At 47.2% G+C, this 26,739-nt stretch overlaps 4 protein-coding genes across 15 annotated transcripts; 2 read left to right on the plus strand and 2 right to left on the minus strand.

Moving 5' to 3' along the window:
* The first annotated feature begins 233 nt into the window (after positions 1 to 233).
* LOC127317841 (pollen receptor-like kinase 3) lies at positions 234 to 3,167 on the plus strand. Its single transcript, XM_051348437.2, has 2 exons — positions 234 to 2,547; positions 2,907 to 3,167. Exon 1 carries the CDS (start codon positions 434 to 436, stop codon positions 2,504 to 2,506), a length of 2,073 nt encoding a protein of 690 aa, XP_051204397.1. The 5' UTR covers positions 234 to 433; the 3' UTR covers positions 2,507 to 2,547; positions 2,907 to 3,167.
* On the minus strand, positions 2,610 to 13,857 carry LOC127317839 (pentatricopeptide repeat-containing protein At3g18110, chloroplastic). Of its 12 annotated transcripts, none has more exons than XM_051348434.2 (7): positions 10,219 to 13,857; positions 9,805 to 10,005; positions 9,193 to 9,283; positions 8,025 to 8,754; positions 7,846 to 7,937; positions 7,447 to 7,513; positions 2,610 to 2,925 (listed from the first exon to the last, which is right to left on the minus strand). In XM_051348434.2, the coding sequence occupies exons 1-4, from the start codon at positions 13,722 to 13,724 to the stop codon at positions 8,218 to 8,220; spliced, it is 4,335 nt and encodes a 1,444-aa protein (XP_051204394.1). In that variant the 5' UTR covers positions 13,725 to 13,857; the 3' UTR covers positions 2,610 to 2,925; positions 7,447 to 7,513; positions 7,846 to 7,937; positions 8,025 to 8,217. The 12 variants fall into 12 exon arrangements, with proteins under 12 accessions (XP_051204394.1, XP_051204391.1, XP_071680753.1 ...); XM_051348431.2 differs by having other exon boundaries at positions 7,842 to 7,937; XM_071824652.1 differs by lacking the exon at positions 2,610 to 2,925 and adding an exon at positions 5,350 to 6,609 and having other exon boundaries at positions 8,099 to 8,754.
* On the minus strand, positions 3,445 to 5,166 carry LOC127316132 (pentatricopeptide repeat-containing protein At4g33170-like). The gene has a single exon (XM_051346546.1). The coding sequence runs from the start codon at positions 5,164 to 5,166 to the stop codon at positions 3,445 to 3,447; it is 1,722 nt and encodes a 573-aa protein (XP_051202506.1).
* A 916-nt stretch (positions 13,858 to 14,773) lies between the features above and the next one.
* On the plus strand, positions 14,774 to 15,622 carry LOC127316131 (protein ALP1-like). Its single transcript, XM_051346545.1, has 2 exons — positions 14,774 to 14,974; positions 15,056 to 15,622. Exons 1-2 carry the CDS (start codon positions 14,774 to 14,776, stop codon positions 15,620 to 15,622), a joined length of 768 nt encoding a protein of 255 aa, XP_051202505.1.
* The last annotated feature ends 11,117 nt before the right edge of the window (positions 15,623 to 26,739 follow it).

Consider the following 26,739-nt stretch of genomic DNA (forward strand, 5'->3'; position numbering starts at 1 on the left):
CGAGAAACTTTGTTGCCGATTTGAAAACCTTTGGTTTGCCAAATTTCTTGCAAGTAGAAGTTCAGCGAATTATGAAAAATTGCCATTCCAACAGTGCACGTACACTTCCAATCAGACGGGATTATCATGATCCACTGCGAGGCTTGCTAAGCCAACATAGCAGCCGCCGCAGTTGTCAATCGCAGCAGACAATCTGGGGCTGTCGTTGATCTAAAGGCACACTGGTAGAGGTAATTGCAGCAGAATTACAAACGTGCAAAAATTTCGTGCATTTGAGCTGGTGGAATCCCTGCCTCACGCGCGCGGATGCGCCTTGGCGCCATCCTCGGCCGCCCTGCTATTCCCGGCCAAGAAGCAGAGCCCCAAGAAACCAAAACTACCCCGGGAACCATCCTCAGGCAGGCGCGTCTCGCACGCCGGCCTCCCCGCCACCATGGGCCCTTCTCCCCACCACCTGCTCCTCTTCGCCGTCGCCGTGGTCCTCCCGTTGGTGGCCGCCGACGAGGGCATGACGGAGGCGGAGGCGCTGATCCACCTCAAGAAGTCCTTCTCCAACTCCTCCTCGGTCTCCTCCTGGCTCATCACCAACAACGACGGCGGCAAGTCCCCCTGCGCGCCCGGATCGCACGAGTGGCACGGCGTCGTGTGCAGCAACGGCAAGGTCACGGGCCTCCGCCTCAGCGGGCTCCAGCTCGGCGGCACCATCGACGTCGACGCGCTCTCCAGCTTCCCCGACCTCCGCTCCGTCTCCTTCGCCAGCAACAACTTCACCGGCCCGCTCCCCAGCTTCCACCGCCTCACCGCGCTCAAGTCCATGTACCTCTCCGACAACAAGTTCGACGGCCCCATCCACGACGAGTTCTTCCCCAACCTCAACCACCTCAAGAAGCTCTGGCTCGACGGCAACGATCTCTCGGGCCCCATCCCGGCGTCCGTCGTCCAGGCCGAGGCGCTCATCGAGCTTCACCTCGAGCGCAATAGCTTCTCCGGGGAGCTTCCTCCCGCGCCGCCCCCCGCGCTCAAGTCCTTCGACGTCTCCGACAACGACCTCGACGGCGTAGTTCCGGAGGCCTTCAAGCGGTTCGACGCCGCCGGGTTCCGCGGGAACCAGTACCTCTGCTTCGTGCCGAACCCCGGCCAGCAGTGCAAGCGACCGGATGTCGCGCCACCGCCCGGGTCGGCGTCCGGCCTCGGAGACATCTTGGTTCTCGCCGCGGTGATCGTCTCGGCCGTCGTGTTGGCGGTGGTCCTCTGCGCGTGCTGCTGCGGTGGCGGCGGTCGCGTCCACGACTACGACCACGCCAACAAGGGCGACACGGAGGACACGCCGCCGGTGTACATGGTGAAGCAGGGATCGTCGGCGACGCAGAGGAGGAGCACGTCGTGGCTGGGTAGGAGGACGGGGTCGTCGCAGGGCGGGCGGCACCGGAGGTCGTCATCGGCGGCGAAGGTGGACGACGGGAGCTCCGGGGGCGGCGTCGGCGACCTTGTCATCGTCAACGACTGCAAGGGTGTGTTCGGGCTGACGGACCTGATGAAGGCCTCCGCGTCGGTGATCGGCGGCGGCGGAGGTGGCGGGATCGGGTCGGCGTACAAGGCGGTGATGGCGAGCGGCGTGGCCGTGGCGGTGAAGCGCGCGCGCGACATGAACCGGGGCACCAGGGACGCCTTCGAGGCCGAGATGAAGCGCCTCGGCGCCATGCGCCACGCCAACCTGCTCCCTCCGCTGGCGTACCACTACCGCCGGGACGAGAAGCTGCTCGTCTCCGAGTACATCCCCAAGGGCAGCCTCCTCTACGTGCTCCACGGCGACCGTGGCATGGACTACGCCGCGCTCGACTGGCCGACGCGGCTCAAGGTGGCCGCGGGGGTAGCGCGCGGCGCGGCATTCCTCCACGCGGAGCTCGCCGGACACGAGGCTCCGCACGGGAACCTCAAGTCGTCCAACGTGCTCCTCGCGCCGGACTTCGAGCCGCTGCTCGTCGACTTCGGCTACTCCGGCCTCGTCAACTACACGCAGGACTCGACGACCATGTTCGCTCGCCGCGCGCCCGAGTGCGTGGCGGGACACCCGGTGACCGCCAAGGCGGACGTGTACTGCCTCGGCATCGTCCTCCTCGAGCTACTCACCGGCAAGTTCCCGTCGCAGTACCTCCAAAATGCCAAGGGCGGCACGGACCTCGTCATGTGGGCGACCACAGCGCTGGCCGACGGCTACGAGCAAGACCTGTTCGACCCGGCCATGGTCACGGCGAGCAAGTTCGCACTGCCGGACATGAAGCGGCTGATGCAGATCGCAATGGAGTGCGTCGAGGCGGACCAGGAGAGGCGGCCGGACATGAAACAGGCCGCGGCCAGGGTGGAGGAGGCGGTGGCCGCGGCGCTGGCTAGGGTGAGGGAGAGGCAGGGCGCCGGAGAGGGAGACGCCGACAGCAGAAGCTCGCACGCCTCGTTTGTAAGAGACGAGTCCATGCAGCGGGTCACAAGCGACGGCGAGCGGTCGTAGCGGCATCTCGTGAGTCAGTGAGCTGGCCGGAGTCAAATTTTGTAAGTCGATGTCATTGGTCCCTTTTCTGTATATCACTAGTCATCTCCTGTACATGTAAATGTAGCTCCAGAAATGAGCAATCAAAACATTTATTCTGTAAAAAGGGTAAATGTATGTACAGTAGCTCATGTAAATTGCACAATTTAGTTGATTGATTCCTCCTCACAGAACATATGTATTCTCGTTGTTGTCTACTCACAAATAATCTTCCTAAACACACTCACAAAATCCTCACAGAAGAAACATAGTACCGTATTCCTTTTTACCAAAAGCATTTGATCACATTGAAACCACTCAAAAATGGATGTTGCTAAACTTCTACTTTTCTAACTTGGCTTGTCTTCTCCTTGTCATACAGCCTGCTGAGCGAGGTTGTTCTGCAGCGAAAAATAGAACATACAGATATACATCAATACAGGAAGCACAAGAAAAGGTAGGAAGAGGATACATTGCAAAATGAGGAGAGAATGAGGCATTAACGGAAAATCTGTAGGATCCAACAGCTCTAACAGTTCCTTTGATCTTAACTGTACAGTATGTAATTGTGTATGTATGGATGGTTGTATTCTAACTCCATGTGTAGAATGGGATGCATATAATAAGGTCCTTAATTTGTTTACATGGCTTTGTTTGACCTTGGTAGATGACATTTTTCAGGATGCGTCTGCCACATGTTTTTAAGAAACCACGGGATAGGGTCATGACCTGACTTGTAAGCCCTTGTCTCTCAGCAAGTGTTTACGCCCTTAATTGGTCGCATGATCCATCGATTCCTGGTGCTTTTATCTTTGGGTGAATTCTTGAAGTTCAGTTCATCGTCCCCTCTGCATCCGCACCTTTTTCAGCAAACTTTTTTCTGCGAAACCACACCAGAGTGGCAGAACCACATGAAGTGCTCAGCTAGCTTCTGAAACTGAGAACCAGCTGTGACCGGCACCCTTCCTGACATTACTGCCATCAAGCCGCTCTCTCAACACCTCCTTTTCACGCCATTGACATTGTTCAGCATACATATTGGACAGCAAAACATAAGGGCCATAATTCCATGGCTCTAGCTCCATGACCTTCCCTGCTGACCTCTTCCCCAGCTCGACTTCTCCATGCAAGCCGCAAGCACCTAGGAGTGACTCCCATGCCAATGAATCCATTTCCAATCCCATTGCTGTAATCAATGTCTCTGCTTCTTTTAGCCTCCCAGCGTGTCCTAGAAGATCAACCAAGCATGCACAATGCTTCCTCTGTGGCTTAACATGGTGATCCTCAACCATGGAGCGGAAAACCGCAAGCCCTTCGTCCACAAGATCCCCTTGGCTACATGCAGAAAGGACTGCCAGGAATGTGACACCATCGGGCCTAAACCCGTCATGAACCATTTCTCTGAAGCACAAAACAGCTTTCCTGGCCTCGCCATGACGCCCAAAGCCGACGATCATAGTTGTCCACGACACCACATCATGCACCTGCATCGTGTGAAAAACAAGCCCAGCATCCGACGAGCTGCCACACTTGAAGTACATGTCAAGGAGGGCGTTCCCGACAATTGTGTCCGAGCAAAACACCGACTTCATGACACGAGAATGCGCCATCTTTCCATGCTCAAGGCTTGCAAGGGCGCCAAATGCCGAGAGCACCGAGGTGAAGCAGTAGTCATTCTCCCTTTCCCCAGCCTTCACCATCTCTTTGTAGAAGCTCACTGCTTCCACAGCAAGGCCGTTCTGAACGTACCCAGAAATCATAGACGTCCAAGTGATTATGTTGGGCTCGGATGTTCTTTGGAAGACTTGGGCAGCTGAATTAGTCTCTGCGCCACATTTCAGGTACATGGTGATAAGAGCATTGCAGATGGCCGTCTCTGAGTCAACCCCAATCTTACAGGCCCATGTATGGAGCTGCAAGCCGAGGCTGATATTGTCCTCACGCGAACAACACGCCTTCAAGAAGCTCGCCAGCGTGAACCCGTCGGTAACGCCTCCAGCCCTGCGCATCCTCGACAGCATCTCCACAGCACGCGGCAGGCTCCCGCGCCGCGTGCATGCATCGGTCATCACATTCCAGCACACGGCGTCTGGCTCGACAACCTCCTGAAACACGGCGGTGGTGGCGCCCGTGTCCCCCCGCTGCTCATATGCGCGCACCAGAGCTGTTCCCACGAACGCATTCGAGCAGAGCCCGAGCCGCACCGCGTGGGAGTGCACTTGCCGGACGAGGCCATGGCTCGCCCCAGCGCACGGCAGCGCGAGGAGAACTGAAAGGGTGGTACCGTCAGGCCGCACGCCGCCGTCCTCGCGTAGCATGCGCGAGTAGGCGCGGGCGCCCTCGGCGGCGGAGCCCGAGCGGGAGAGGCGCCCAATGTGGGTGTTGTAGGAGACGGTGTCCCGCTCGGGCATTGCGTCGAACAGCCTGCGGGCGAGGGCGGGCGGGCCATTGCGGGAGAAGAGGCCCAGCAGCCTGTTCCATAGGTAGGTGGTGGAGGAAGAGGAGGAGGCCTCTAGCCTTAGGACGCGCGCGGCGACAGCGAAGAGGTGGTGGTCGCGTGCACTGGAGGAGGCGCGCGGCGGCGAGCGGGTCACGAATCGGGAGCGGACGCCTTTCACCAGCGTCTGCGTCTGGCCTCCCATGCAGCACAGCGTGGGTCGTATAGCATCCAGACACAAGATTTATTCCTTTCTCCCTGTCAATTCGCGCCGGTCAATGGAGACATATTTAGCCAAATCTTTGGTGATGGCCCAAGACACGGAAGGAGGAAGAAGCAGTCTCAATCTAATCTGCACTTCAGCTGCCGCAAGTAGATCATCCGTACCTGAAAAACGAAGAGCACCAAAGCCACAAGTCCGAATTTCTGGAGAATCAAAATCATTGCCTGGTGGCTCAATTCATCCACAGATTACATGCAGTGCCCAACTCCCCCTGGGCTGGTTGGACTCAACAAGCTCATTAGTCATTACGACAGAGGACTTGGGGATGCTATCTCCACAGGAACCAATACCTGGACTCTGGAGACATTTGAATTGGAGATGAACTGCTACATCTGCTTGTACAGAGAGATAACCGCACAGTTCCTTGGCAGCACGAGAACTGTACCATCTTCTAGTTTGATGACTGGATGTTGGACCCCTATGAACGCACACACGCACACCCTACCCCTATGAGCACCTCCGAAAGACTGAGCCGGCAGATTGGATCTTGAAATTAACGAAGTCACCACAGGCGCCTCGCTGTCGACGGGAACGTCGCCTCCCACTGAATGAATATTCCGCCTTTATGAGACACACAGACGTCAAACCTGGGGTTTGAACTCTGGTGGGCTGGGGGTACAACCACCCTCCTAACCACCCAACCTCAGGTTGGTTCTCAGTAGTTGACGCTTCTGTGGTCTTTTACTTCAATCTTTCAAGACATCGAATGGTGTCATATCAGATTATTGGCGCACATACAGATCAAAGACTTTCTGCGTCAGAAACCTGTACCAAATGTCTAATTCTAGGGTTCCAAGACCTTGCTTCCTCTGCAGTTTGGAAGTGCGCGGCTCCCCAAAAAAAAACCTTCCTGTGGCTTTTGATTAAGCAGAGTTCTCGAGTTTGGGCGATGTTGCGTCGTCAGGGGTTGTCCACTCTGATGCCGGTCCGTCTGGCTGTAGCACCAGCGAAACAGCAAAACCGCTTGGTATTGTAGTGTCCTCATACTAGAGCTGTGTTGCAGAATTTCTGAACTAACACGCTGGAGCTACTAACACCGGAGGTCTTCTCATGTTATGAAAAGGAGCTGTTTCGCAGGTTAACCTTCATTGCTGGACTTGGTGGTGGTTGAAGCTCTATGGACAATCTGGTTGTCTCGCAATAGGAAGGTCTTCGACAACATCACAACCCCACCTCAGGTGGTTGTAATACAATGCACTGAAAACTTAAAGCTATGGCTGTCTCCGACAAGGCATTTGGAATAACGGGCTACTCTCTGCTTGATTGAAGATTGGCCCGATGAACAATCCTCTTCAGTTATTTGTTTCCCGCTTTTGTACTTTATTTTTCTTTTCACCTTCCCTTAGTGCCTTATGCTTTCTTGCCCTGTTATGTCCACATAAAAGGATAATTTTATGCATACAGTACTCTAAACACAAGACTACCACACATAAATAACGCAAAGTGATGTGTTCGACCAAAACATTCAGAACTACGGACAAATTTGCAACGCATTTTGTACCACTGGATATGGATCCACCAGTGCTGCGGAACAACCCCACATTCATAGCATTGAACTTCAATATCCACAACTTCAGTTACTTATGGCAAAGTTTACAATGGGTGAAACTGTATCAATTAAAGGTGCATTAAGACTAATTAGTTCAGTCATGTTCGGAAGATACAAACAGATAACTAGACAAATAGCTCCAGCTTCAGAAGAAATGTGCAGTGAATATTTAGTTATCTTTTGGTAGTAACGTTACCTCATCATGGTTTCAGATTTTTTTGGAAATGAAGCATTATCATATAGGTTCTGAAAGGGTCCTATGAATGTAACAGAACAATAAAGTTATGAACTTATGATAGTCAGGTTGTACTGTGAAGAGATAATTATGTCTTCGGTTCTTCATTTTACACATAGCACAAAGCCACAAATCAGGAAACTCAAAATGATGCAACCAAATGTGGATAACTAGATAGACATATCAGAATTATACAGCACTTCTACTCTCAGTTCACTGACCTGTCACCATGGCAACATATGCATGAGACTACAAAGTGATGAAATCAGCACAGTAAATGATATCAAGTTATCGACTTACTAACTAATCTATTTTAGCAAAATATGAAGAAAATAACAAGATTTATATAGAAAACAGCCGAGCAAGAGGAAGCTATGAAACAAACTACCCATATAAAGGTATAAATAAGAAGACTCACCAGAGAAATGGTTCATGGCTGTTCATGTAATAGGAGTGTGCAGCCATCAACCATGTACCTCATGTTCCTGACAAGATTTCAGTGTGCAACAAATGTGAGTACAATAAATTACAAACTGCTAGGGTGTATTCAGCCCACTGAAATGTAGATAGGTATCATAAATGTGATCAATTCCTAAGCTGGTGTTAACACTCGTTACTCACCCCTACGAGGCTGCTATAAATATTCTAATGATGAATATCATTGTGTTACCAGTTCACCACACTATCAAATGAAGCATGTGTTAGGCAAAAGAAAGCAGCCCCTTTCTAATTCTATGAGTTTGGGCCAATGCATCAAATGAAATTTAAGTTTGAGACCAATATAATTACCCTTTAAACAATTCAAAATCTTACTTACAATATGACATGAATAAGGCATTGTTTTGCATCATAATGTCGCATGACGATGTCACATTGAGTCAAAGATGCTATCTCTGTTGCTTGTTCGTCCTGCAAGGAAATGATACAAATACGAAAGTACTATGTAAAACCATAAAATTGTAGGCTACAAGTTACAGAAGAGACGATAACCATTACCAGTATGAACTTGCTACAACTGTGACAAACCTGGAACCAAATGCATCCCGTCTTTTCTTTGATCACACTCATACCTTGACCGATCAAATCGCAGTGATGTCACCATTCCTTCTCCCTTTTTCTCCCATTAAGAAACTTCATGTAAATGCCACAACGCCGCTTGAGAAAATGTCATGATGAAGCAAAATAAGCACTACTTCAGAACTGCCTGTGTGCTTTGTTCTCTAACAAATCTTGCTCTCCGTGTTCCTTTTTTAGATTTTCTTGATATGACAAGACCCTGTTTTTTCATTCTCTCCAGTTTTTCTTTCCTTCCTTGTATATCAGCCTTAATAACTTCGGCCCTGCTTTCTTCTGACAACAGAGCTAATCTAGAGAATTTCTTTGGCCATACTTCCCCAAGTTTGCCGTGTATATCTTTAAATGTGGATACAAGACCAGCTCTCATGAAGTACCCTTCAGTGAGCTTAATTGAGTTCATTTTTGGAAGAGCTGGGGCGTCTTTCAACTCAAGATCCATGCAGAAAGGAGAATCTTTCAGCCACATCTTAAGAGAGTAAGACTTTGCCACAAAGCGACCTGATCGATTTCTACATGGCAAGAAAGGGGAGCCCATTTCCAAAAGGTAAGCTCTTATGGTTTTACGCAAGGATACCATGTTATATTCCCCCTCCCCTGTGACCAGTACAATAGATTTGGGAGATTCTGGTGAACCTTGGAGTGAAGCATCCTACATTGCAAATGGAATTTATAGATGGCATGTTAACAATCAGATGGAGGAGTAAGATTTAAGGAATCAACAAAATTTTAAACCATTTAAACGGAAGTCTCTCCACATTAGGTATACAGGACTAAAGCAAACGGAGTAAGGGTAAATTTATATCAGGACGTTGAAACTGTAAGAACATTTTTTTCAGGGGAATATTCTGAGTTGTTTTGGTGCTTTCAATTAAATTAATGCCCTCAAGTAGAAATCATCTATACCTAGCTACTAAGAAATGCGATAAATAACCTGTATTTAAGCAATAAATATGTTCACTATGTTATAATTAGTTTATAAACTCCAGCATTAGGGCATAAAGTACATACATGCTAATTAGTGAATCTGTCAAGCTGGCATGATTCTCAGTGAAATGTACTGTAAAGAAATTTTGTTAGGAGCACCTACTTGCATGTGATCAAGCCATAGTGTTAGAGCGATAAGTGCAGCCCCAGCAGACAACTTCCGGACGTCAGCTCCCCAATCTTTTTCTATCACCCTGCAATCATTCACACAATAAATGTCAATGCCACTACCCTCTCCTTGAATTGTAACCTAGATGGTAACGGCTGAAAGGTGATAACAGCAGTGGAAACAATGAATAAGAATTTAACGGGAAAATGGTATTTTTACAATTAGCCAAAAAGCAGCGGCATCGTTAAAAATCCAACACAGGCTAGTGTCTCTTTGGGGTGAAGCCTGGGGACAGTAACTGTTTGCTCACATATATCTTTAACCAACTCCTAAATGTTCAGATGAAAGATTAAAAATATTACAGTATTACATTGTGCCTTTTTCTGCAATAGTTTTTTTTAAGGCTGTCAACCGAGTTACTATCTGTAATTATCTATGATTGCTTTCCTTTATCAGTTGCATTTGTCTGGACAGGAACTATCAGTGTGTGGCCCACTAATTTGGGTTAAAAATAATGCACATGAAATGCAGATTCGAAAGCACAAAGTTAAGTATAGCTTCTAACGAGAATATTCAGACTTCAGAGTTAAAGATTGCGGTATGTACCGAAAGACATTATGATGGTATATGCTTCTGTTCACCGCCAACTGGAAAATGTATGAAGCAGTTGATCGACGTTCAAATGCCCACAACAGGTCTTCTAGTGCATTTACAAAGTTCAGAGCAGCAGAATCTTCTAGAGCCTCGAGTTCTTTAAGAAAATTGTCAGCCTCAGTTAATAGAGATGAAGTCCTCTCAGTCAGGAGCCTGCAAAATGTGCAAGAAGTTATAACCAAATTTAGCATGTGAATTACTCCCTCCGTCCCGTTGAAAGTTGACGTAGATTTTTCTAAATTTGGATGTATCCACACAGTAGATAGTGTCTAGATACATTCAAATTTAGGCAAATCCAAGACAACTTTCATGGGACGGAGGGAGTATGTCCCATCATTTTAAACAAACTCAAAGAATGGTGTCAACCTAATGGGAAGATCAAATCCACAATCCCGTAAAGAGTTTAGGAGAAGAATGGCATCATCAGTTCGCTCGCACAAACTAGCGGCCCTAATGAAACATGTCCAAACTTGATGATCAGGTTGTATACCATCTGTTTTCATTTCCATTAGCTTTGTGATTCCAAGATTGTATTCACCATTTTTCAGGTAAGCATCAAAAACAGTACTGTATGGTAAAGTGCTGACTTCCAAACTGGAAGATTTCAAGCTGTTCAGTACTTTCTCAGCTTCGTCTGGGTGCCCTGCAGTCCCATAAGAAGTCATAAGGATGTGCATGGTGGCAATTGTTGGTTCGATGCTGTCCTCTTTCATAGCTGCTAGTAGTTGCTCGGCTTTGGAATGGTTGCAGGAATCCCTGTACATTTTCATCATCGTATGATACAAAGATCGATTTAATCGATAACCCTTTGATTTTATTTCTTCAAAAAGCTGTTCACCTTGCTCCCAGAGTTTTGCTTTTCCAGATGCCACAAGCAAGCTTTTATAGGATTCTAACCTGGGTGTCAAACCTCGTCTACCCATCTCATTCAAGAGAGTAAAACCTTCTTCAGGCCTCCGGTCTCTACTGTACATGACTATCAATGTGTTATATGTATCCTCATCAGGCTCTAAGCCAGCTTCCAGAATACTATGGTATAATTCTACTGTCTTGTCAAAGTCTCCATTCCCAGTATACATCAAAAGAAGGGTATTAAGTATGGCTAGATCTGGCTTGAATCCTGCTCCCTCCATCTCCTCAACCATCAATTCAACATCCCTGAATCGTTTATTACGGCAGAGCAAGGAAATCATACTTCTGTAGATGTGCATATTTGGCAGGTATCCTGCTTCCTTCATTCCATTATATATTTTCATTACCTCAAATACATCTCCGGCATTTGCAAAGGCTTCAAGCATAAGGATTACTGTGCTTTTGCTAATCTTGAAACCCATGTCTTGAAGCTCCTGAACAATCACATACAACTCATTCAGCCTGCCATCTATAATCAATGCTCTCATCATTCCATTAACTGAATCAACAGTTGGTAGAGGGCCCTTTTTAATCATACTGTCAAAGACTGCCCTCGCTTGCTCATAAAGGCCACTCTCGGCATAGGCATGTATCAACGCATTCCAAATCCGTCTGTCAACACCTGACTCTTGCTTCAGTCCTTTCATGAAATTTTCACCATGCTGCCAGAGTTTTGCCTTCCCATATGCTTCAATTATAGTTATTCTAGATGAAAGAGTGTTTAGCCAAATACCAGAATGTATAGCTTCATCCATCAATTGATGAGCTGTTTCTGGGAAGCCCAATTTACAGTATGTAGAGATCATACTCTCGTATATCTTCTGGGAAGGCTTTACACCGATAAACTGCATATCGCAGAACACCTGAGAAGATTCAGGAAAAAATTCAGCCTCCTCAAGGCATGTAATCAAGTGCTCGTACAAGTTACAATCTCGGCCAAAAGATCCACATTTTAATGTCTGCATACTGTTGTACTCTTGAATGGCAGCAGCAATCTTCTTCTTTTTGCACAGAAGCATGATGGAACATTCAGATATCAAGTTATGGGAGCTGGGGACATACTCCCGGATGCATTGAAGCAAAGAGAGACCTTCTTCATGCTTCCCCATCGTTTCATATGCATCCAAAATGGACAGTAAACTCTTACTGTCAGGCTCGTGTCCCTGTAGGCATGCCTTCTTTAACAGTGTAGCACCCTGAGAAATGCAATCTGCCTTGATGAGTATACTATATACCAGTTGCGGATTCATTTGACAAACAACCTCCATGTCTTGCATGACTCCTTCAATCTCCTCACATTCATTTCCTTTTGCAAGTGCAGAAAGCATGACCTGATACAAGGTGGCATCTGGTCTATAACCATCCTTCATCATTGCCCGATACATAAGCATCAGTTTTTTCGTCTCACCAGACCTTGCGATAATGTCCAGCATAACCAAATAGGCTAAACGATCAGGTTTGACACCTGATGCAACCATACGATCAAATGTCCGCTCCGCCTCGTCCTGCCTCCCACCTTTGGCATACGCACATATCAAGGCACTGAAAGTTACCAGCGTTGGTTTTAGTCCTGCATCAGCCATCTCCTCCAGCACCTTCCCTGCATCAGTAATCCTATCCATCTTCCCCAAGGAATCAATCAAGACAGTATAAGTAACAGCATCTGGAGTACAGCCTATAGCCCTCATCTCATCGTACAAACCAAGTGCCAAGTCCAGCCTGCCCATCTTTCCGTACATATGGATCATCGTATTGTAAGTTATCCCATCCTTGTTGAACCCAGCCTTGAGCAATTCCTCACAGACCCGCTCGACCGCGTCGACATCTCCTTCCTTGGCAAAAGCATGAAGGAGAGAATTATAAGTAACTGCATCCGGCTTAAAGCCCTTCTGTAGCAGCTCCACAAACATCCGCTCAGCCGCCTGTGCCGTCCCGCACCGGCCATGAACCGACACCATGGCATTGTACGTCCACAAATCAGGCCGGCACTGTGAATCCATCATATCCTGAAACACCGCCACCGCATCGTCCAGAACGGAACCTTGCGAGCAGGCACTGATGAGGGTGTTGTAAGTGATAACATCCGGCCTCAGCCCGGCCTGCCGGACCTGGAGCAGGAGATCAGCGGCTGCGCCGGGGGCGAAGCTCCCAGACTTGGCTCTGGCGTTGATCAGCGTGTTGAAGCTAACAAGGTCGGGCTCAATCCCCTGGCCGCGCATTGCGTCAAGCAGCTGCCGGACGTCGTCGAAGCGGCCAGAGCGGGCGTAGACGCCCATCATGGCGTTGAACACCTGCACGGTGGCGCCCTCGCCCACGAAGCGGAGGAAGACCCCCTCCGCGAGCTCGTCCTGGCGAGCGCGGCCGAGGACTCCGAGCACGACGGCGACCACGCGCGGGCCCGGGCCGGCGGCGCCGCTCGCCACGAGCCACTCGAAGGCGTCGAGCGCGCGGCGCCAGGAGGACGCGCCGACCGCGCGCACGACGTAGGCGAGCTCGTCGGGGGACACCCACGCGTCGTCGAGCGCCTCCGCGACGGGCGCGCCGGGGGGCAGCGCCAGGAGCCGGCCCGCCAGCTCGGAGACGCGCTCCCGCCAGTCCCGCGCCTGGCGCAGCGCGAGCTTGCTCAGCTTCTTCACCCTCGCGCGGTGCGCGCGCGCGTCCAGCGGCTCGACGGCGGAGGCGGCGGCGGGGGCGGAGGCGGAGGGCGCGGAGGAATCCTTGGCGGGCTCCCTCTCGCGGGATGGCCGCGCCGGGGTAGGAGGAGGAGCGGTGTCGGCGACGGGGAAGCGGGGCGCGGGGAGGTGCGGGAAGCGGAGGTTGGGCCAGCGGATGGAGGGGTCGGCGAGGGGGTAGTCGAAGTCGTCGCTGGCGGAGGACGCTGCGGCGGCGGTGGTTGCGCGACGGAGGTGGCGCGTTGAGGGGAAGGAGAAGGGTGGGGAGGAGACGGCCATGAGCGGCATCGGACGCAAGAGCGGGGGATCAAGCGCGCATGGAGGTGGCGGTGGAGTTGCGGGTGTGGGCAATGGCGGAGAGTAGAACGCCAACTACTAGGACACTGCCGAACTGGACGCGATAACGTTGGAAGTTTGAGCGGGCAATGGAGAAGAAGATACGGAGTATTTGGCACGACGCTCGAAAAAATCTGTTCAAGCTAAAAGGAGTCCACAGCATGTGAGCATCGGCCCAGCATTTTTCGGGTCGTTTTGTTTTCTGCCCTCACTCGCGTTATTGCAAAGCATTGGTTTTAAAGCATGCTGGGATAGGTCCTGGAGGAATGCCCAGTTTGACAGTTTCTCTAGGATCAGGCCCTGTCGAGACGAAAATCGACAACGTCGTTCGCGCGGGAGCTCCGCCTTAACATGGCGGGAGAAGCCAAAATCCCAGCGGCGTTGCGCGGCAAAGGTAGGGGTCGGTTACCCTCTCCATTAGCCCCCTCCCAAATTTTCCCTTCCTCCAAATTTCGCACCGGCGGCGACCAGATCTAGCAGCGTGCATCTCCCTTCGGTCTCCGACGCCGGACGAGGGTCCTCTTCTCCAACCGCGGCAGAGCCTGCGCACATCTGCGGTGGCTTTCGGCCGTGTCCTTCATCCGCCATGACGGCGGTAAGGGAAAACCCCTCTGCTCTACTGTAGTGTTAGATTCATGTTGGTAGAACTAGTTGGGTTCGATAAGACCGTTTGTAATGCATAGATCTTGTTTGAGTAGACCGACCAGCTCCATCTTGTGCATCACGCCGCAGCACTCATCATTTGCATACAAGCCTAGATCCTGATGGTGCATAAGAGAGCAGTTATGCATGCTGCTTTTTCTCGTGTGACTTACGGTCCTATGTTACAACGAGATCAGGAGAGGATTGCCAACCTAAACAACATCTACAACTGCAACGACGTAGAGGCTATCTAGATGCTACGGATGAGAAGAGTCCCTTTCTATGCACTTGTGAAAATGTTCAGGGGTATATGACTGTTGACTGATAGCATCCACACTACTCTGCAAGAACAAGTCGCAATGTTTCTTCATATCGTCAGTCATAACCAGAGGTTCAGAGTCATCCATAACACATTCAGGCGATCCACGGAGACTATCTCTCGGTACTTCCAGCAGGTGTTGTACGCAATTGGGGAGCTCAGAGGTAAAATGATCAAGCCAGCATCAATGAACACACCAACCAAGATCAACAACAGCTATAGGTGGTTCCCCTATTTCAGGGTGAGTACAAAATCATGTTACTTCTACCTATCAGATGTGTGGTACTGTCAGAAACATGATTGTGTGCTAAAAAATTTACAGGATTGCATTGGGACTATTGATGGTACTCATGTCACTACAAAGGTACTGAGATCAATGTCTGCAGCATTCCGCGGGAGGAAGCACTACACCAGCCAGAACGTGCTAGCAGCTGTGGATTTCGATATGAGGTTCACCTACGTGCTTGCTGGGTGTGAGGGTTTAGCTCATGATGCGAGCATCCTGTCCGACATCTTGTCAAGGCCTGATGGGTTACAAATCCCTGACGGTAAGTTCTACCTTGGAGATGCTGGATATGCATGCCGACCTGGAATTCTACCTCCCTTCAGGAAAACAAGGTATCACCTCAACGAGTTCTCTGCGAAGAATCGACCTCTGAATGCGAGAGAGTTGTTCAATGTCAGACACTCAAGCCTTAGAGTCACCATTGAAAGGGCCTTTGCTGCATTGAAGAACAGGTTCAAGGTCCTTGACCAGAAACCGTTCCACACGTTTGACAATCAGGTAAAGCTGGTCCTTGCTTGCTGCATTCTTCACAACTCGATCCTAGGTTGGGGCGAGGATGAATTATTCGAAAAGGTTGTTGATATGTCTCCGACGTATCGATAATTTCTTATGTTCCATGCCACATTATTGATGATATCTACATGTTTTATGCATACTTTACATTATATTTATGCATTTTCTGGAACTAACCTATTAACAAGATGCCGAAGAGCCAGTTGCTGTTTTCTGCTGTTTTTGGTTTCAGAAATCCTAGTAAGGAAATATTCACGGAATTGGACGAAATCAACGCCCAGTGGCCTATTTTCACACGAAGCTTCCAGAAGACCGAAGAGTCAACGAAGTGGGGCCACGAGGTGGCCAGGAGGTAGGGCGGCGCGGCCCAGGTCTTGGCAGCGCCGACCTGTCTCCTGGGCCCCTCGTGACGCCCCTTGACCTGCCCTTCCGCCTACAAATAGCCTTCGTCGCGAAACCCCCAGTACCGAGAGCACGATACGGAAAACCTTCCAGAGACGCCGCCGCCGCCAATCCCATCTCGGGGGATTCAGGAGATCGCCTCCGGCACCCTGCCGGAGAGGGGATTCATCTCCCGGAGTACTCTACGCTGCCATGGTCGCCTCCGGAGTGATGTGTGAGTAGTCTACCCCTGGACTATGGGTCCATAGCAGTAGCTAGATGGTTGTCTTCTCCTCATTGTGCTTAATTGTCGGGTCTTGTGAGCTTCCTAACATGATCAAGATCATCTATCTGTAATGCTATATGTTGTGTTTGTTGGGATCCGATGAATAGAGAATACTATGTTATGTTGATTATCAATTTATATCCATGTGTTGTTTATGATCTTGCATGCTCTCCGTTATTAGTAGAGGCTCTGGCCAAGTTTTTGCTAGTAACTCCAAGAGGGAGTATTTATGCTCGATAGTGGGTTCATGTCTCCGTGAATCTGGGGGAGTGACAGAAACCTCTAAGGTTATGGATGTGCTGTTGCCACTAGGGATAAAACATTGATGCTATGTCCGAGGATGTAGTTATTGATTACATTACGCGCAATACTTAATGCAATTGTCTGCTGTTAGCAACTTAATACTGGAGGGGGTTCAGATGATAACCTGAAGGTGGACTTTTTAGGCATAGATGCATGCTGGATAGCGGTCTATGTACTTTGTCGTAATGCCCAATTAAATCTCACTATACTCATCATAATATGTATGTGCATGGTCATGCCCTCTCTATTTGTCAATTGCCCAACTGTAATTTGTTCACCCAACATGCTATTTATCTTATGGGAGAGACACCACTAGTGAACTGTGGACCCCGGTCCAATTCTCTATACTGAAATACAATCTACTGCAATTGTTCTACTGTTTTCTGTAAACAATCATCATCCACACTATACATCTAATCCTTTGTTACAGCAAGCCGGTGAGATTGACAACCTCACTGTTTCGTTGGGGCAAAGTACTTGGTTTGTGTTGTGCAGGTTCCACGTTGGCGCCGGAATCCCTGGTGTTGCGCCGCACTACATCTCGCCGCCATCAACCTTCAACGTGCTTCTTGGCTCCTACTGGTTCGATTAAACCTTGGTTTCATACTGAGGGAAAACTTACCGCTGTACGCATCACACCTTCCTCTTGGGGTTCCCAACGGTCGCGTGTTGTACGCGTATCAAGACTATTTTCTGGCGCCGTTGCCGGGGACCTGAAGAAAAGTTACATCACAGGGATCTCTAACTCCCACGTCAACTTTGCGCCAGCAACTGTTTTCTGGCGCCGTTGCCGGGGAGATCAAGACACGCTGCAAGGGGAGTCTCCACATATCAATCTCTCTACTTTGTTTTTGTCTTGCTTTATTTTATTTACTACTTTGTTTGCTGCACTAAATCAAAATACAAAAAAATTAGTTGCTAGTTTTACTTTATTTGCTATCTTGTTTGCCATATTAAAAACACAAAAAAAAATTAGTTACTTGCATTTACTTCACTTATTTCAACATGTTTCCTTTTAATTTTACCGTAAAAGACATGCCGGTAGGACGTGAGTCTATAATTGGGAGAAATAATATAGAAGAATTTTTCAATCATGTTAGTACCGTTGAAGATTTTGAAGATAGACACTTGGTAGAACTCGCTCCTACTTATGAAATTGCTGCTGCTGCTTTAGTTCGCATGTTGGAAACTAAATTTGTTAATCTCAATCCTATAATCCAACACATGTTTTTTACACTTGGTGATATGGAAGAAGGGGAAAAGAAAGATTTTATTTTAGAAACCCTTCTTAGAGAATTTGGTGGTATAGCAAGAGAGGCTAGAAAGGTCTTTATTAAATATAAGATGCTTGGTTCTTATACCAATTTTGTTAGTCTCCTTGAAAAGATGGATATGGATAGAATTAAGTATACTGATAATGTTAATGATGGTGGAGAGATCAAAGCACCAATACCATGTAAGCTCCTAGCGATGAATGACGCACTAGAAAATAACTATGCTTGGCTTGTTCCTGAAAATTTGTTTGATGAGAGTAGCAAGCCCAAGACTAATGAAAAGGGAGCCGCTAAAACTTATGTATCCAATATACTATGCATGGTTGAGAAAACTCCAAACCCCGCTGTAGATGCACCATCTCTTGATAATACTTGATATACACTTTCTGCGCCTAGCTGAAAGGCGTTAAAGAAAAGCGCTTATGGGAGACAACCCATGTTTTTACTACAGTACCTTTGTTTTTATTTTGTGTCTTGGAAGTTGTTTACTACTGTAGCAACCTCTCCTTATCTTAGTTTTATGCTTTGTTGTGCCAAGTAAAGTCTTTGATAGTAAGGTTCATACTAGATTTGGATTACTGCGCGGAAACAGATTTCTTTGCTGTCACGAATCTGGGCCAAAATCTCTGTAGGTAACTCAGAAAATTATGCCAATTTACGTGAGTGATCCTCAGATATGTACGCAACTTTCATTAAATTTGAGAATTTTCATTTGAGCAAGTCTGATGCCTCAATAAAATTCGTCTTTACGAACTGTTCTGTTTTGACAGATTCTGCCTTTTATTTCGCATTGCCTGTTTTGATATGCTCGATGGATATTTTGATTCCATTGACTTTCAGTAGCTTTGTGCAATGTCCAGAAGTGTTAAGAATGATTATTTCACCTCTGAACATGTATATTTTGATTGTGCACTAACCCTCTAATGAGTTTGTTTCGAGTTTGGTGTGGAGGAAGTTTTCAAGGATCAAGAGAGGGAGATGATACAACATGATCAAGGAGAGTGAAAGCTCTAAGCTTGGGGATGCCCCGATGGTTCAACCTTGCATATATCAAGAAGACTCAAGCGTCTAAGCTTGGGGATGCCCAAGGCATCCCCTTTTTCATCGACAACATTATCAGGTTCCTCCCCTGAAACTATATTTTTATTTCGTCACATCTTATGTGCTTTGCTTGGAGCGTCGGTTTGTTTTTGTTTTTGTTTTGTTTGAATAAAATGGATCCTAGCATTATTTGTGTGGGAGATAGACACGCTCCGCTGTTGCATATGGACAAGTATGTCCTTAGGCTTTACTCATAATATTCATGGCGAAGTTTCTTCTTCGTTAAATTGTTGTATGGTTGGAATTGGAAAATGATACATGTAGTAATTGCTAAAATGTCTTGGATAATGTGATACTTGGAAATTGTTGTGCTCATGTTTAAGCTCTTGCATCATATACTTTGCACCCATTAATGAAGAAATACATAGAGCATGCTAAAATTTGATTTGCATATTTGGTCTCTCTAAAGTCTAGATAATTTCTAGTATTGAGTTTGAACAACAAGGAAGACGGTGTAGAGTCTTATAATGTTTACAATATGTCTTTTATGTGAGTTTTGCTGCACCGCTTCATCCTTGTGTTTGTTTCAAATAGCCTTGCTAGCCTAAGCCTTGTATCGAGAGGGAATACTTCTCATGCATCCAAAATACTTGAGCCAACCACTATGCCATTTGTGTCCACCATACCTACCTACTACATGGTATTTCTCCGCCATTCCAAAGTAAATTGCTTGAGTGCTACCTTTAAAATTTCTATCCTCTACCTTTACAATATATAGCTCATGGGACAAATAGCTTAAAAACTATTGTGCTATTGAATATGTACTTATGCACTTTATCTCTTATTAAGTTGCTTGTTGTGCGATAACCATATTCCTGGGGACGCCATCAACTACTCTTTGTTGAATATCATGTGAGTTGCTATGCATGTTCGTCTTGTCTGAAGTAAGGGAGATTTACCACCAAAATGGTTAGAGCATTGCATAATGTTAGAGAAGAACATTGGGCCGCTAACTAAAGCCATGATCCATGGTGGAAGTTTCAGTTTTGGACAAAAATCCTCAATCTCATATGAGAAAATTAATTGTTGCTACATGCTTATGCATAAAAGAGGAGTCCATTATCTGTTGTCTATGTTGTCCCGGTATGGATGTCTAAGTTGAGAATAATCAATAGCGAGAAATCCGATGCGAGCTTTCTTCTTAGACCTTTGTACAGGCGGCATAGAGGTACCCCTTTATGACACTTGGTTAAAACATATGCATTGCGATGATAATCCAGGTAATCCGAGCTAATTAGGACAAGGTGCGGGCACTATTAGTATATTATGCATGAGGCTTGCAACTTGTAAGATATAATTTACATAACACATTTGCTTTATTACTACCGTTGACAAAATTGTTTCTTGTTTTCAAAATCAAAGCTCTAGCACAAATATAGCAATCGATGCTTTCCTCTTTGAAGGACCTTTCTTTTACTTTTATGTTGAGTCAGTTCACCTATTTCTCTCCACCTCAAGAAGCAAACACTTGTGTGAACTGTGCATTGATTCCTACATACTTGCATATTGCACATGTTATATTACTCTATATTGACAACTATCCATGAGATATACATGTTATAAGTTGAAAGCAACCGCTGAAACTTCATCTTCCTTTGTGTTGCTTCAATACCTTTACTTTGAATTATTGCTTTACGAGTTAACTCTTATGCAAGACGTATTGATGCTTGTCTTGAAGTACTATTCATGAAAAGTCTTTGCTATATGATTCAGTTGTTTACTCATGTCATTTACATTGTTTTGATCGCTGCATTCATTACATATGCTTACAATAGTATGATCAAGGTTATGATGGCATGTCACTCCAGAAATTATCTTTTTTATCGTTTACCTGCTCGGGACGAGCAGAAACTAAGCTTGGGGATGCTGATACGTCCTCGACGTATCAATAATTTCTTATGTTCCATGCCACATTATTGATGATATCTACATGTTTTATGCATACTTTACATCATATTTATGCATTTTCTGGAACTAACCTATTAACAAGATGCCGAAGAGTCGATTCTTTGTTTCTGCTGTTTTTGGTTTCAGAAATCCTAGTAAGGAAATATTCTCGGAATTGGACGAAATCAACGCCCAGGGGCCTATTTTCACACGAAGCTTCCAGAAGACCGAAGAGTCAACGAAGTGGGGCCACGAGGTGGCCAGGAGGTAGGGCGGCGCGGCCCAGGTCTTGGCCACGCCGACCTGTCTCCTGGGCCCCTCGTGACGCCCCTTGACCTGCCCTTCCGCCTACAAATAGCCTTCGTCGCGAAACCCCCAGTACCGAGAGCACGATACGGAAAACCTTCCAGAGACGCCGCCGCCTCCAATCCCATCTCGGGGGATTCAGGAGATCGCCTCCGGCACCCTGCCGGAGAGGGGATTCATCTCCCGGAGGACTCTACGCCGCCATGGTCGCCTCCGGAGTGATGTGTGAGTAGTCTACCCCTGGACTATGGGTCCATAGCAGTAGCTAGATGGTTGTCTTCTCCTCATTGTGCTTAATTGTTGGGTCTTGTGAGCTGCCTAACATGATCAAGATCATCTATCTGTAATGCTATATGTTGTGTTTGTTGGGATCCGATGAATAGAGAATACTATGTTATGTTGATTATCAATTTATATCCATGTGTTGTTTATGATCTTGCATGCTCTCCGTTATTAGTAGAGGCTCTGGCCAAGTTTTTGCTAGTAACTCCAAGAGGGAGTATTTATGCTCGATAGTGGGTTCATGTCTCCGTGAATGCGGGAGTGTGAGAAACCTCTAAGGTTATGGATGTGCTGTTGCCACTAGGGATAAAACATTGATGCTATGTCCGAGGATGTAGTTATTGATTACATTACGCGCAATACTTAATGCAATTGTCTGTTGTTAGCAACTTAATACTGGAGGGGGTTCGGATGATAACCTGAAGGTGGACTTTTTAGGCATAGATGCATGCTGGATAGCGGTCTATGTACTTTGTCGTAATGCCCAATTAAATCTCACTATACTCATCATAATATGTATGTGCATGGTCATGCCCTCTCTATTTGTCAATTGCCCAACTGTAATTTGTTCACCCAACATGCTATTTATCTTATGGGAGAGACACCACTAGTGAACTGTGGACCCCGGTCCAATTCTCTATACTGAAATACAATCTACTGCAATTGTTCTCTTGTTTTACGCAAACAATCATCATCCACACTATACATCTAATCCTTTGTTACAGCAAGCCGGTGAGATTGACAACCTCACTGTTTCGTTGGGGCAAAGTACTTGGTTTGTGTTGTGCAGGTTCCACGTTGGCGCCGGAATCCCTGGTGTTGCGCCGCACTACATCTCGCCGCCATCAACCTTCAACGTGCTTCTTGGCTCCTACTGGTTCGATTAAACCTTGGTTTCATACTGAGGGAAAACTTGCCGCTGTACGCATCACACCTTCCTCTTGGGGTTCCCAACGGTCGCGTGTTGTACGCGTATCAAGACTGTTTTCTGGCGCCGTTGCCGGGGACCTGAAGAAAAGTTACATCACAGGGATCTCTAACTCCCACGTCAACTTTGCGCCAGCAGTTGTCACTTTTGATGAAGTAGAGACCGACCATGGCGTGGACGCAGGCGACAATAATGCCTGGAAGGTGAAGAGGCAAGAGTGGGCAGACGCAATGTGGGTAGCCAGAGGCAACACCACCATCTGAGAAGAAGTGAAGAAGTGAAAAAGAAGAAGAATCCCTTATGATCCCCTGTTTCTCGAACCCCTTTTCGATCCCCGTATGTTGAACGACCCGTTATGATAAACTGCAATTCGTAGTAGCTAGGGAGCATCGTGTTATGAACTACCATTCGTAGTAGCTAGGGATGATTTCGTGAACTGCTATGCTTCGTAAGTTTGCAACTATCATGAACTGTGATTTATGTGTGATGGGAGGTGAGAGCATGGTAAGGCTACCCGTCGTAGATAAGAGGTAACCTTAGGCATGCATGGATGGTACCAAACAGGCCTAATATCATCTCCATCGAGATTTGGTCTTGGCTGCAGGCAAACAAACAGAAAGTCCTTTTTGCCCAGCCGATGCAGCCCGACCTACCAAACAACATGCCAATATCGGGCCGTGACTCGTTCTGGATGCGCAAGTATGCTTGCACCGCTGCGCCAGTGAGCCACGAATCAAGCCAGGCTACTAAACGCGCCGTGATAGAGCACCACATGATATTTGTGATCATCATTAGGTATTTAGATCGTTAGGTTTTTCATTTTTCGAGAATGCAACCTCAAAGGAGGTAGTGTAGAAGAAAAAGTTGAAGCATCTTATAGTATTATTATGGTATTATCATGCATATGACTAGTATATCATACTATCTCAACACCGCGTAGTACTTCCTCCGTTTCCGACAATCTTTATGGGATGGAGCAGGAGTAGTACTGTCATGTAGTAGTATTATGGGCTAATCATATTTATTGATTTGTAGAATCTCGATACAAAATTATGTACAAAATTTGTTTATAAAATTAATTTTCTAGTTTTACGTGCTATGATACGACATCTACCTACGATATTATTATCATCTTTTTCATCATTAACTAATGTGTCCAGCTTTTTGCCATGCACGTGGTGCATGATACTAGTCAGCGAGTGACAAGGTATCAACTTGTCAATGCCTATGGATTGTAGGCTAGGGTTTAGTTGGAAGTAGAGGGTAGGTAGATCTCGAAGGTTTCAGCCGAAAAGTACTCGACGATTGTGAAGACTAGGGTTTGTAGACAATGATTCGATTATCTCTTCGTCCCTCGACTCCCCCTTTATATAGGAGGTGGAGCCGAGGGATTCGTGCTATACAAGTTACAGAGTTCGGGACGGTTTCTAACTCATCCCGCCAGATTACAAATAACACTTCCTACTACAACTCTTAACTTTCCTTAATATATCTTGGGCTCCCGAATCTTCTTATTCTTCGGGTAGTGGGCCTTCAGTAAACCCCGGGTACTATCTTCGGCAGGCCCATTTGGGATGCCTATGTCAGTAGCCCCCGAGATTTTGCTTGAATCGTAGAGTCAGGGAAAATCTCCACTGTTTATTTTTATTCGAAAGCTTTAACCTTTTTATACTTCTTCACATAAAATTCTATATTGTACAGGGATAATGGTAGTTGGGGCTAGTTCATCTGACGGATCAGGTACTAGTTAACTGCTCTAGTGGCAATCCGCAAAAACCTACTTCAAGATCACGTCCCTGGACATGATCTCGGGATCGGTGTAAACTTCGACGGGTGCCGCTTAAGGTCTTACCATTACTGTCGAGTCCCAGTCAAATTTATCGGGTACCTAACGCGTCCGTTACGATTTTCTTCGTATCTGTTGATACGGATAAAAATGTGAGCGCAGTCTTTGGCGATGCCACGCCCAGCAGAACGGATGCGGGGTCTTACCTTCGCAAATTTGCGGCATTCGAGAAATTGATCGCAACTTTGGCGTTACGAGAATATATTGTCGAGTGCTTTTCCGGCTGTTGGAATGGCACATTTTATCGAGTCAAATATGACTTATATTGCTTTCCCGATGGGAGTATATGTAGAGTTAATTATAACTCGAAATATACTCTCTTGCTTTTCTATCTTTTATTTTTGAACTTCATTGGGTACGCGAACGGCGTTCCCGATGGGAGTAGCCCCGAGGCTACAGCCAAGAACTTGTGCTTGGTTGTAGGCTCAACATTTTAGTCCACCTTGTCACTATAGTCATTATGTTCCAATATGATCTTCTTTTTATCTCTCGGGTGCGCGAACAGGCGCTCCCGATGGGAGTAACCCGAGGCTACAGCCAAGGTCTTGTGCTAGGGTCTAGGCACCCCCAATGTCTATCCTGCCATACGCGAAATTTTACTTTTTGTCGAAGTAGCCCCCGAGCATTTGGGCAAAAACTTGTATTTGATCAAAGGCTCCCGAAGTATTCAAATAACTCCTCCTGTCGCCAATCTTCTTTTATTTTCTTGTCGGCATGCTTCCCTTAATCAAATTTACTTCATCTCTGTTTAATAGTCGTGATTTTTCTGCCTGTGGGTCCATTGCTTCTACCACGTTGACACGTCGTGCAAGTGGGGGACACACGTCCTCCGCTTTTCTGGCGCACGTACGGTAACGCTTATCTCGATAAAAATACCTTTTTACCCTTTTATCTAGAAGATTTGTTGTCACCACACGATTTCTTCATCCAACGGTGCATTGCTTCACCCGATTCTTATATAAACCTTTCTTCAACCTCCGTTCACTCCCTCGCTTGCGCCGCACATCTCTGTTCCTCTTCGCAAAAGCTTCCCCTGCGCCCAACTCTCTCTCGATCTTCCGCACTCCACGAACATTGCTTTGCCCATTGCCGTTGATGCCACCGCGTACGCGACTCACTCGCCACGGCACTCGAGAATCCAAGATGGCCGCCGAAGATCTTGAGTGGGAGAGATCTAAAATCTCCAACCAGGACGTCAACACTACGAAGAGGCTTGGCCTCATGAAGAAGGAAGACGCCATCCGCTTTCCCGGCGAAGAAAGCTACCCCAACCCTCCAATGGAGTATCGGGTTAGTTTCGTTGATCACCTCATCCGCGGCCTTTCGGCCCCAATTCCACGATTTCCTCCGCGGCCTTCTTTTTGTTTACGGGATTCAACCGCACCAGTTGACCCCCAATTCCATCCTTCACATTTCCATTTTTATCACACTTTGCGAATGCTTCCTCGGAATCCCTCCTAATTGGGCTACGTGGAAACGCATTTTCCGCCTCCGCCGCAATGGCTCCCACAACGCCACCTATAACATAGGCGGCGTTGTTATCTGTGTCCGAACTGATGTCGATTATTTCGACGTCAAATTTCCTGATTCTGTCCAAGGATGGCGCAAAAGGTGGCTCTACATTCACGAAGAAAGCGCCAACTCTATTGAACACAACATATATCCTTTCGACGGAAGTGCCAAAATTCAGCGGCGCCGCTCCTGGGATGCCGAAGCTTCCGATGAAGAGAAAAAGGCGACAGAGGCACTCACGTCTCGTATTCATCAGCTTCAAAACACTCGAGGCAAAGAGCTGTCTGGTGTTCAAATCACTGCCTACTTTCTTAGGATTAGAGTGCGACCTCTTCGAGGCTCGCAAAAATCCCCTTTGGACGTATTACGGTGAAAACGACGCCAATAGAATCTCCGGTGATCTTTACGCAAAGGACTTGGAGAAATTGATTCGAAGAGTTTCCCGCTTTGGCCAAGAAGGATCCTATTCCCTCCTCTTGTCGCGTGGAACCATACGGCTCCGCCAATCCTCTCCCCGAGGTATTTTGTCTTCTCGAGTTTCTATCTTGTTCGAATTTTCCACTGCATCTCATTGTATTGGTATCGCTCTAATTTTTCGTTTGTCGCTATTTTCTTACAGAACCATCCTACTATGACTTCCCTTCCTCCTCTTCCCGAGGATGGAGAAGTCGAAGAACAAAGCTATCGTTGCCGAAGACATCCAAGGTTCTTCTATTCACGAAAGTGAAGTCGCGAGGTTCTCACAAATCTGCGGCTTCCCATGAAAAAGAAGTTGAATACGAAGCCGGTGAGTCGACGCAATCCCTTCCTCCTGCTTGTTTCCCCAAGGAACAAAAGGAAAAGGAATGATGCCGAGGATTACGGCACTTCTAAGGCTGAAAAAGTTGTTCCTTCTCATCCGAAGGCAGCTTATGATCCTTATATTGAATCCTTCGTCAGCTCGTAAGTCGTCTTTATTTCTTCCTATGTTTGTACTCGAAATATTTATCTTGTCTTGCTTTTTATGCTGCCGATTTTTTGATCAACAGTGATGACGAGGAAGAAGTACCAACTGTTGACGTAGCTCCTCGGACAAGCACGTCATATACTGTACTTGCCTCA

This window comes from Lolium perenne, chromosome 7 (genome assembly GCF_019359855.2).
Source record: "Lolium perenne isolate Kyuss_39 chromosome 7, Kyuss_2.0, whole genome shotgun sequence".
NCBI lineage: Eukaryota > Viridiplantae > Streptophyta > Magnoliopsida > Poales > Poaceae > Lolium > Lolium perenne.